The 12,312-nt window shown below is 42.6% G+C and overlaps 1 protein-coding gene across 1 annotated transcript in view; it reads right to left on the bottom strand.

The window, feature by feature from the left end:
- Positions 1-617, bottom strand: part of ABCA12 (ATP binding cassette subfamily A member 12) — a 125,552-nt gene extending 124,935 nt beyond the window's left edge. The window contains exon 1 of the mRNA XM_083471236.1: positions 344-617. Coding sequence (XP_083327362.1) covers positions 344-412 — 69 coding nt within the window. The 5' untranslated portion in view covers positions 413-617. The remainder of the gene's footprint in view (positions 1-343) is intronic.
- Between the last annotated feature and the right edge of the window lie 11,695 nt (positions 618-12,312).

Below are 12,312 nucleotides of genomic sequence, written 5' to 3'. Positions count from 1 at the left end.
GCCTACAGTTGAGCAGCCCTTTCCAACCCTTCAACTCATTGCCACCTCATTCTGCTACACATGTAGACCAGACCACTCAAGTATCCCCACTAAGGAAGAAAAAGTCAACAGCAATTTGAGCAGGCCAAATAGAGGCAACTGAGACTTTGCTTCTGTTCTGAGGCAACACACCTTTGAACGTGATCTAAAATGTAACACCTCCACATTCCTACTCAGGGCTCTTCCACCAGCAAATATCTTCCACCTTTATTTTTTTTGTCAGTGTCACAAGCCATTTCTCAGTCTGAACCTGCAAAGAATATAAGGTTTTCTCTCATTTTATTCTTATTTCTTAAATACTTACTTTTTGCCGTTTGACGCCCAGCCAGTTCTTCCACAGCAGCACCCGCAGGTGCTGGAATAGTGAAGCCATCCGTGGAATTTTCCCCCAAAGCCAACTGGTTCAGTCGTCTCTCTCCCCTCCTTGAGGTATCCAAAAGCTTATGCTGCGGTGGCCCACCACTCTGAATGTGACCTTTCTCTGCGCAGCATAGCTCTCAGGAGCTTGCTCATCAACCTGTCTCTGCTCTGTGCACACAGTTGCCTTTCCTTCTGCAATAGCTCCTAGCAAATGCAACAGGTTATTCCTCCAATGAGGAAGGAATGGGAGCAGCACCAGCCAGTACAATCTTGAGTTAATTATAATATTGTCTCCCTCTCTTTGAGCTGCCTCCAGTGTGTGATAAAAAATGGGTGGCATTCCAAGATGCTTCTGCTGGGATATAAGCAGCACACCTTTTCCCCAATTAGGAACTCCCTGCCACCTACACATATTGCCTGCAGAAGATAAGTCATAAAAGAAAAGGAGCCAGGAACCAGCTTGACAAGCCAGTGTGGCCAGTCTCACTCTTTTGCCTGCTTTCCTATGCATATAAATTTGGCAGGGAGTGCTATAAAAGAGAACAGGGACTCTAACTTTTGCCTTAAAACAAAAACAACTGTGGCGGCCCTTCCTAGGGATGCGTGTGAATAGATGTCAGGATAGTTTCAGCTCCTTTTTAATCATTAAGACAGAGGGTTTTCCCACCTTTACCTTTCCTCCACACCTTCCAGGCATGGCCTGTGCTTTAAAGCTCCATGTCCAAGTGTGTGTGCTCTTTTTCTCCAGAGCTTTTTCTGTGAAAACCTGCTCTTTACTGCTAAATCAGAGCACTCCGTGGGAAACCTGAGTTGCTGTTTTTGCAGGGAAAGCTCTGGGGTAAAGGAGAGAGCGCTTGGACATGGAGCTTTAAAGCGCAGATCTGAGCCTGGAAAGCACAGAGCATGGGCATAGCCGGGGGGGGGGCAGAGGGGAATCAATCAAAAGCAATACAAATCAATATAAAACTGAGGTTCTGGCCCCCCCCCACAACAAAAATCCTGGCTACTCCTATGGCACAGAGCAAAGGTAAGTGTGGCCAAGCCCTGAATGTGTGCCTTAGTCATAAGTTACTGTGGTAACACAGTTGCCAATCAATTATATTCATTTCACCAAGCCACGAATGTTCCAAGTGGAGAGACCACGCAGGAGTGGAGGATGGCATGGTAACTTTGCAACACACTGTGGGAGTGTCGTGCTGGCGCAATTTCTCAGAGCTTCCTTTCAAAGGATATAGGCACTGCAATTTTTTTCTTTTAATTCTTTGAGTCTTTGCACTCTTCATTCATACAACATATTTTGTCCTGAATGGAGTGTGGCAAGTAAATTTAATTTACTGTTGAATTGATTAATTTTGTTAAATTAATGTAGGCTGGCTATAAGAGTTTGACATTAGGTCAATAACACTACTTCAGCATTAATTAATTTCCTCTCCACAGTTGAATTATGCTAATGATTAAACAGAGGTAGGTAGCTGATTGGTTGTAGGACAAAGAAGAAACAAGCATGGATCTGAAAGTGTTCTCAGGGCCACATCTTAATACCAAAACATTGTCATTCTGGTTCAAGATCTACATGAACTTCAAAGAGGATCTCATCAATAAAGGGAAGATGACAGCTCTGTGTTTGAATCCCTTTGTAAGGTTGGAAGCTTTAGTTCAGTGTTTCCCAAACTTGGGTCTCCAGATGTTTTTTGACTACAATTCCCATCATCCCTGACCTTGCTAGCTAGGAATGATGTTAGTTGTAGTTCAAAAACTGCTGGAGGCCCAAGTTTGAGAAACACTGCTCTATTTGAACATCCAAGTGCAATTTGCTGCTCCCCTTTCCTTAAATTTAAAAGGCCCAAGTTAGTCATGTTGGCTTTGAAAGTGGTTTTGAATCTGGCACCACTGCAACAACTCCTTATAAACTTATGAGATGCAAATAGCATGCAGAGGCTATTTATGTCCAAAGTATGCTTTAGCCCAAAAATGTTATTGGATGGTACTGTTGCCTTCCACATCAATCTCCAAGCAGTGTAAGCTTCCTGGGGTTATAAGCACTTACTCAGGGTTCATGTTTCCATCAAAATGAGACACAACAGATTGTGGTGTCTTTATGATATATGGTTTATTTACACATATATACAACATGAGCCTATGATGGAGGGGTTCACAGCATTAACACCCCGAGAGGGCCTTGCTTCCCTCATAACCATAGCCTTGGATTTCAGCAGAAATCAAGCATGGCTCTCACTCACTGTCTTCTGCCTACTTCTAGCCCAGCTCACACAACTCAACTATACCTATACCTATTGTCCTTCTCCCTACCAGCCATGCCCACCCATTTGCCCTCTGGCACAAAGCTACTTCCTTTTGTTATACTAATGACCCTGCTTAGGCTCCTTAACTCACCAAGAATGTGGCTTGGCTACTTCAAACACTGAATCTCCCAAATTCTAATATATTGGGCTAGGTAAAAAGGTAAAGGACCACCGGATGGATAAGTCCAGTCAAAGGTGATTATGGGGTTGCAGCACTCATCTCACTTTCAGGCCAAGGGAGCTGGCATTTGTCCACAGACAGCATGTGGTCATGTGGCCAGCAGGACTAAACCGCTTCTGGCACAACAGGATACCATGACAGAAACCAGAGTGTACAGAAACACTGTTTACCTCCCCACCGCAGCGGTACCTATTTATCTACTTGCGCTGGAGTGCTTTTGAACTGCTATGTTGGCAGGAGATGGGACAGAGCAATGGGAGCTCACTCCGTCGAGGGGATTTGAACTGCCGACCTTCTGATCAGCAAGCCCAAGAGGCTCAGTGGTTTAGACCACAGCACCACCCGCGTCCCCAACTGCTTAAGATGCCAAATAAACTTCAAGCAAAACAGAGAAGACAAGAGAGCCAAAAAAAAAAAAAAAGGAGGAATCCAGTTACAAGGACTGGAAATCATGAAATGGGTTAGAAAGAGCAGGTGAAGAAGAAAGGAAATGATATCAAATGAGGTCAACAGAAAAAGTCTAGGCAGCATTCAATAACATAAGAGAATAATGCAATAAAATAATGATTAACAGAATGAGGAGAAACAGAAAGAAAAAGAGCAAGAGCCCAACAGAAGAAAAGTGTTACAATTGGAAGTTTGATCAATATGTAAATGAAAACCACCAAGTAATAAATCAGTTGAAGAAGATGCCAAGAAAGTTGAATGACAAACCTCAAAATCAGAAAAGCAAACAAAGGGGCAGGATGTATATAAGTAACAGTCAAATAAATATTTGCAGGGAACAGCAATTGTCCAGCATAGAACTAAAGAAGAAGAAGAGGCACAAGAAGGAGACATTGGGCTCATCCACACTTCCCCTGGTCCTCTACCTAGAAAGCAGGGCTCCAGGTGGTTCGCAGTTTGGTCTCACCCCACTCCCTTCTCGGGGAAAACCTGCTCTTTAGGGCTAAACCGGATCAAGTGTCAATCCGGCAGTAAAGAGTGATTTCCCCTGGGGGTGGGGAGAAGAAGAAGAAGAAAATGGCATTGTGATAGCAGAATAAAACTTGCTCGGCTCTTCCACTCCGCCACGCAAAAGAAGAGAGTGAGAAAAGCATACTGTAAGCAACCAAAACAGCAAGAGAACAGGCGTAATCATATTAGGAGCAGAAACAGAACTCACAGTTGTTGCAAGGCAAATAAAATGAAATACATCTTGAACAACAGAGACTGTATTCCATAATAAAACTAATAACTGTCTGAAATGTGCACAACTCAGTTTAATTCCAATATAAATGTGCCTCACATTTTCAGATTGGAAGTAAGCTGGTTTGAGGGGAAATGCATTAAACAACAGCGTTCCTTGAGAAACTATAGGAGATCTATGGATTGCTGTACTCCAGAGTGCTTGTACAGTTGCTGCCACTGGGCTTATGAAGCAGCCCGTTGGATCTCTGCCATCAGACATCAGCAAAGTCTGCTCAACTTCTGAGAAGTGCCCTGCACCTCTTTCATGTGAGCAGAGCAAGATGCAGGCAAGTTCTGCAGAATGCCAGCTCTTTCGACCCAAGGTTGCCTGCTGAATGAACTATATGAAATTACACAAGGCTTTTCAAACACAGGCTGAGTGCCATACAGCTGTGTGATGTACATGCAAATTCTTTATATAAACGGCTAATAGACAAAACTCACTGCTTTTCCATTCAACTTTAGCCACCTTCACAAGTCACCCAATTCCAGACTGAACAGCCAATCTTGGTGTCCATTGTGAAAACACCCTAAAAAGCTATTTACTCTATAAGAGTATAAACGATGAAAGAAAATGCAGAGGAGTATCTTTTGAAATTAGATGCAAAGTAGCAGACATGGAAAGCGCTTGGCTGCCATTTGGTCTCACCTGGAGAAGAAATGAAACCAGTCTCAGCATGCAAAGCATTCAGCCAGCAGCAAAAGGAGCAGTTGCCTTCAACTTACTTTTGAAAAAATTGTACTGACTCTGCAAACTGCAGCTAATTCAACTGATATTAGAAAATAGATGAAAGGGAAGTAAAGGCAGGTGAGAAGGGAAATGTTACCCAAGGGCAAGCACTGAAATAAGAAAGCCTTTTGGCCAGCCATCGCACCACTTTTGGTATTGGTGCATGCCATCCCAATTTCTGAGCAGTGTGAAATACCAAGGGTTCCAGGCACCCACCCAGCATTCAGGTTTCCTTTGGGAATGAGGCACAGCAGAGACTGTGGTGTCTTTATGATATATGGCTTATTCCCACATCTATACAACTTTCTTTCTCTCTCACTTGGGAATGTGTATGTATAGACAGATACCAATGAAAGCATCAAGCAGCACTTCTGACATGTTTCTTCTGGATCTTGGTAGAATGGAGTTAATCACTAAAACCATATTTTTACTGAAGTGACTAACAAAGCAGAAATTTTGAATTCTTATAGCAAATGTCTCCTATTTGTAAAAGTTGTCCTTAAGCCAGAGTTGGGTATGTTTAGCCTGGGTAAAAGGAGACTGTGAGGAGATATCTCAATGGCTATCACATGGAAGATGGACCAAGCTTGCCTTCTTCTGCTCCAAAGGGCAGGACACTTGAACCAAGGAGCAGATTGCAGCTAAATATCAGGGAGAACAGTAAGAGCTGTTCAACAGTGGAAAGGACTCCCTTGGAAGGTGGTGGACCCTCCTTGATTGGAGAAGTTGGATGGCCATCTGTCATGTATTATGAGATGCCTGAATTGCAGGGGCTGGACTAGATGACCCTCAGGGTCCCTTCCAACTCTACAATGCTATGATTCTATCAGCCTACGATGGAGGGCTTCACAGCATTAACACCTCTCAAAGGGTCTCGTTTCTCCCATAGCCATAGCTTTGGATCCAGCGTGGCTCTCTCCCCTGCTTGCTGCTTTGATTTTTGTTCACATCACTGTCAACTCTGCTCTCAGCACTGGCTTTATCTGTTGAGGGAGGGGGCCTCACCCATTTGCCACCCCACACTGAGCCCCTTAATCCCCCATCACCTCACCAGGAAGCTAGATTGGCCACCTTCTTGAACTAGAAGGCTTTAGTCGCTTTTAACACTTGCTGGATCCAGAGATTGGAGGAGTCTGGCACGCGTACACCCCCCCCCTTCAAACTCACAACAGTATATGATGATACTGGGCAATATCCAATGTTATGCCTTTTGATACAACAGAACTTTCCCTTCATCTCCTCCCTGCTGTGTCCACCTCTGCATCAGACTGAGGGGGGGGGGACTGGGGGGGAGGAAATGAAAATGTCACTGAGCAAACGAAAAGCCATTCTGCAAATGGGGTGCACTGCTGGTTTGTCATCCCTTATAGACAACCCCCAGAAAAAGAAGTTGTGCAAGTATTGGACTAATTCAGGAAGAATCAGTCCTCCTAAATTATATGACAATAGCTTGGCTGTTACCAACACAAAGAACCTGCCTGTATCTATTTAGAAGCTTTAAAGTAGTCTATCCTTGAAGAACAGAACACATGATAGCAATACTACAAGATTATAGACTTATATGCTTTTCAAAGCAGTAATTGGGATCTAGATAAATTTTAGCACCAGGAACAAATTATTATCTCATCTATCAAATACAGTGATCAGAAGAATTAGTCCAGAATACAGCATGGCACGTGGTTCAGAGAAGGATTAAACTTAGTGGTGTTTTTTTATCACATACAGTATACTAGTTCTGGATTTGTTATGTGGCTCTTGCATTCTGTCCTCATTTTCATGTGCATAAGCTAGTTTGAGCAATAAACATTGACTTTTCTTTTGTGGCTGTTGAGAAGTTATGGGGAAAATCTAGATGCTTGGAATGTTGCTTGTGAGCCTTCTTAAGAACCTTTCATTGAGTAATGCTGGTACACACCTTCGCTAACCACAAAAACAGTGATGCCTTGCTCTTCTCTATCATTATCTTGAGCCAATGATGATCCAGGCAGGTGTCATTGTCAGGCACCCTTATCAGAGACAATGTACAGTAAGTAGGATGTTTTGTCAGAAGGCCCATGTCTAGTGCCTTATTTTTAATCGAAGGTTAGAAGAAAATGGGTTACTCAGAATTCTGAAAAAAGTGTGGTCATGTTGCCCATGAGTGGTTTACCTATGGGCAACTTTAAAATGAAAGCAATCTGATAGTATTGTTTTAAGTTTAGTTAGGTAGGTAAGGACCCTCTCAATTCCTGGGTGCCTGATCCTCCTTATAATTCATAGAATTAGTAAATGCTAGAATTTAACCAATACTTGGAGTATTAAGAGAAGGTGCCAGATGTTGGATTTAACAGCCTCGGGCTACACTAGTATTTCCTGATCAGGAGATCACCTGGCAGAAGAGCCATTATGTAGAACAAAAGAAAGATAATGGGTGGTTACTCTCTGCCAGACAAAGAGGAATGGCTCCCCACTTCAGCTGTGTGTTAGTGGGCAGAGACAAAAAAAAAAAGGCTTTAGGATTTCAGTTTGGATTATGTAGGCTGTGCGGAAGGCTTTATTCTTGCACTCAAGCCGGCTGCATCTACGGGAGAAGCAAGGGATCTTCTTGGAATGTGCAAGTTCTGACCTTTCTCCATCCGACTCATGCTGTATATATGTGTACAAGTTTTAAAACAGTGCAACACCTGTGGCAGACACCTATTCATTCAGCTGCAAAGGTTGGCAGAATGAAAATGCCTTCAGTTGTTTCTGGAAAGTACCTGTCATATTATCGTGAAACAATTCCCAGACCCCAACCTCTAGCCAATTCTGGATAACACAGACCCAGATAAACAACAGGGAGGATAAAAATGTATGTGGAACCTTCAGCCAAATCTCCCTGAGAGATTTGTATGCAGAGCAAATTTTGCACATGCAGTACTGTACATCTTGAGGAGGTTAAGAGGATTGTATGTCTTCAAACTAAAGGTGGAGCTTACCTTTTCATTGTTACAGGAAGCACATCAATTTTATTTTTTATTATTGCAATATAAATATTTCCATATCAAAGAAAAGATAATTAAAATGATCGCTCATAACAAGAGTAAGCAAAGAAGCTATAATGCGTCATCCATGAGGAGAAATTTTCATGGTAGCCTATCATAAGGCTATACTACCTGTACATACTCATAATCTCAAATGATGAACACATGAAGAACACGATTTCACCAATTTCACTAATACTTTTCAAGATAAAGAAAGGATATCTATTTCTATTTACCATAATGTTGTTGTTGTTTAGTCGTTTAGTCGTGTCCGACTCCTCGTGACCCCATGGACCAGAGCCCGCCAGGCCCTCCTGTCTTCCACTGCCTCCTGCAGTTTGGTCAAACTCATATTTACCATAATGCTTCTTCATAAATATCAGTACATTGTGAACTCATAACTCTGCTTTGGTTCTAAACCATATCTCCAAATCCAGATCTTTATTATGGTCCTAAGGACAGCATAAGATAAAAGCACCGCCATACATAAATAAAACATGCTTGATAGTCAATAGGGCAGCTGCAGAAGTAGAGGGTGTGCATACTCGTATTCTTAGATACAGTAAACAAGCATAAGAAGTTAAATAAGAGTGGGGCCAGTATGCACTCTTGTTTGACACCTTTCTCAGTTCCAATAGCCTTGGAGAGATGGCCCTAGCGAGGTCCCTTCATGTAAACATGCATATTAAATATAACAAGCACCTGTCAAGTGGGGAGGCCTCCAATTTTTTCCATAGTTTGGATATGGAGTCAAAGGCTGCTTTAAAGTCAATAAAGACAGCATAAAGGGAGACTGTGCTGCGAGAGGAGTATTTCTCGATTCAGTGTTGGAGTACTAAACACTGGTCAGTGGTGGAGCAGCCTTCCCTAAATCCGGATTTTCCTCTGCAAGGATGTTTTCTTGTTCCAGCCAGTCCTGAAATTTCCATTGCAGGTGCCTTGCATGCAATTTACTGATTATGCTGAGGAGGCTGATTGGCCTATAATTAGCAGGATCATCTTTCCTCCCTTTTTTATATATTGGGATAATGATTGAAAGTCCCAAATCTTGGGGGGGGGGGTCCATAGATATCGTTGCAGGTGGCACCCCAAATTTACAGAAGCTGCCCCGGCTTCTGAAAGCAACCCAGGATGCCCCAATTTTCCTGCACCAGGACACACCACAACCTCCCAGAAACCCCTCTAGGCCGCACATTGTTTCACGATGCTTCACCAGCTGGAGAGACCTCCTGGAGGCCACTCAAGGCTGCGTAGTGTCAGGAGATGAAGCTTCCTGCGGAGGCCACTTTCGGACGCTGAAGACAACAAAGGGGGGGGCAAGCAGGCGGATGAGGAAGGGGTCAGAGGCAGGGAGGGGGCAAGTGACAGGGAGTGGGAGGTGGCCCGATTTTTTCTCAGAAAATGTTGGGATGGTATAGGATAGGGGCCCCAAAATCCAAATTGTTTTTGATGGCCTCCTCAGCAGGAATTAGGTAAGTCTTCTCCCAGGGCTTTCCCCTGATTTGGTTGAGCTATAAGATTGCCAGTCTTTGTTCTTCTCACAGGATCCCACTTTGGAAGACTTTCTATGTTTTGGATATTTTGGTCACTTCCACTGTGGGGGGACCCCAAGGGCCTGCCCCCCCCCAAAAAATATGCTTTGTGTGAGAAACCTATAAAGAGCCCCCTTTGAATGAGACATCTGGGTTCTGTAAAAATCCTTGATTCATAAAAAACACAAAGTCCAGTTGCTGCTTGTCTGCTGGAAATACCAAAGATAAGGCATTTGGGGAGTGAACTTCTGAAGAAGTAAATTTATGGAAGTCTGGCCATTGGGAGTCCGGCCATCCCAGCTTACCAAGGACAACTCGCCCTTATGTAGGCTTGTTATCTATGTGAACATAAATCTCAGACTACAATTCTTCCTTTTGGTATGTAGACTTGTATTTATGAAGACTTCAGAACTTTAGTAAGGAGCGAGGGACCCTTGAAGGGATGCCATGTCAGGGTGCAAACCAGACTTCACAGAGTGTTGTATCCAATAAGTATTTTGCCAACTACTCTCTGCAGATGTCTGGAGCTTTTTGATTGGGTTTTAAATGAATCCTTTGCTTGTAAACCCTATAAAAGTCCAGGTGGATAACACCCCCCACATTCAGCCTTTGTGGAGCAATCCTGCTAAAACAACAATTTACTGCAGTAAATAAATCTTGGACTTTTTCTTCAACCCAACTCACTAGTACTTAATGGTGCAAGTGAGACAGCAGACTTGCCCTGCTGCACTACCATCAGTGTCCCTATAGGGCTCCTGAAAATACACCTCCCAAATCCTTGGGGAGATCTGGCAGTCTGCCATGGCTGGTCTTTAGGTTTGGGAGAGCGCTATGGGGTTTCAAAACAGAGCAAAGGTATTAGATTTAGCAGCTTGGATAACCCTTGTCCTTTTATTTTTTTTATAGATTCCTTTTTTTCCATGCTACCAGTGGTTTATATACCATGTCTTTTATTATAATCTGGCACACACTATTTTTAATGACCTTATGTTTTTTTTAAAAAAATGCTGCAGGAAAATGCACATGCGGGAGAACTGTTCAAGGTCAGCCCATTCCCTGTTGCTCTAGTTTTCTAATTGCAAGGATATTTAAAAGCGGGGTAGGTGGGGCTTCCAAGCGGTCAGGAGTGGTATGCATATGTGTGCCACACCCCATAGTCACCTTTGACTGGACTTAACCATCCAGAGGTCCTTTATCTTTTCCTTTTTCTTTTTAGACCATTCTACAACGTCATGTGGAGAAGGAACTGGCAAACCAGTATTTTGCCAAGAAAACTCCATGGACATAAAAAGGAGAAGCTTTGAGAAGAAAGTGAGAGTTTCCAAGGCATGCTCTGGTTCATGGGGTCATGGAGAGTCGAACACATCTAAGACGACTAAACAAACAACAACACAACGTCATAACTCCATTCCATTCCCATCTCTGTTTGTTGGATTTGTAGGCCAGGCCAGAGAGTGAGAAAGAAAAGGTCTGTCCTTACAAGTGTCTCTTGTCTCACTGTTAGTCTTCATCTGCTACCTGTAGCTCTTATAAAGGCCACTTTTCCTTTTGCTAAATAAAAAGGGAAACTAAATATGCCCTGTTACACCCAGGTGCTAGAAAGATGCCAATAGCTTTGATGTGATGAGTGCCTAATGTCTTTGTGAAAGTTGACACAATTAGAGCAGTATGTGTCATCAATGGCATCACACTTGATTGCCCAAATTGGCCGCTTACACATCCTGGGCTAATAGCTGTTGGTGCACTGTTTCTTTTGTAATACTACTAGATTGGAAGGTTTCTTTAGCTTTTCCGTTTCCCTGCTAGCTTTGTTTGTTGCAAAATAAATGAGATTGTTCGGTAACAGAAGAAGTGAAATGTAATCCTCACTTTTCAAGCAATGGTGAGGTGGCCGGAAGCATTGTATAATCAATAGCTATTATGCAATCTAATCTACATCCTTAAAGCTCTTCCCAAGCCTCTCTCTTTTGCAATTTTAAAGATATATTTTAGCTTCCTTTTAAGCACAGAAGATATAACGGTATATATTTGTTATAAAAGAGAAGAATCAGTGCTGGGTTTATGGTCTGCAGAGCCCTGAGCACATCCCTGTTTGGGAGACATTTTGGTTCACTTTTACTATTTTATTATTCACTAGCTGCTACACTTTAATTGGGGACTAGGAGGAATGTGGTATCTTAAAGAATAACCAATTTAATATGACATAAACTTTTGCAGACTACTAATATATATATATATATATATATATATATATATATATATATATATATATATAATCATAGAGTTGGAAGAGACCACAAGGGCCATCGAGTCCAACCCCCTGCTAAGCAGGAAACACCATCAGAGCACTCCTGACATATGGTTGTCAAGCCTCTGCTTAAAGACCTCCAAAGTAGGAGACTCCACCACACTCCTTGGCAGCAAATTCCACTGTCAAACAGCTCTTACTGTCAAGAAGTTCTTCCTAATGTTTAGGTGGAAGCTTCTTTCTTGTAGTTTGGATCCATTGCTCCGTGTCCGCTTCTCTGGAGCAGCAGAAAACAACCTTTCTCCCTCCTCTATGTGACATCCTTTTATATATTTGAACATGGCTATCATATCACCCCTTAACCTCCTCTTCTCCAGGCTAAACATGCCCAGCTCCCTTAGCCGTTCCTCATAAGGCATCGTTTCCAGGCCTTTGACCATAATGTATATTGCTTCAATGCTTAAAAACACTGACATAATTTTGTATCATTATATACTGTACTTAACTGAAAATGCAAAGCTGAAACAAGCTGCAGCAATCTTCTTTTACTAATGACTGAAATCATTAACTAAAAATGCCCAACTTAATAAACTACACAGGGACAAGGGCAGGTGTTAATTATTGATATAACAATAAGAACTTCCATTACTGTGCATGACTCTAAAGAAAGAAACACGGGATCTACTC

Source organism: Podarcis liolepis (assembly GCF_965112155.1).
Source record: "Podarcis liolepis genome assembly, chromosome: 1".
Classification (NCBI taxonomy): Eukaryota; Metazoa; Chordata; class Lepidosauria; order Squamata; family Lacertidae; genus Podarcis; species Podarcis liolepis.
The sequence above is the reverse complement of the archived record's forward strand: the minus strand, read 5'-3'. Positions and strand labels throughout refer to the sequence as shown.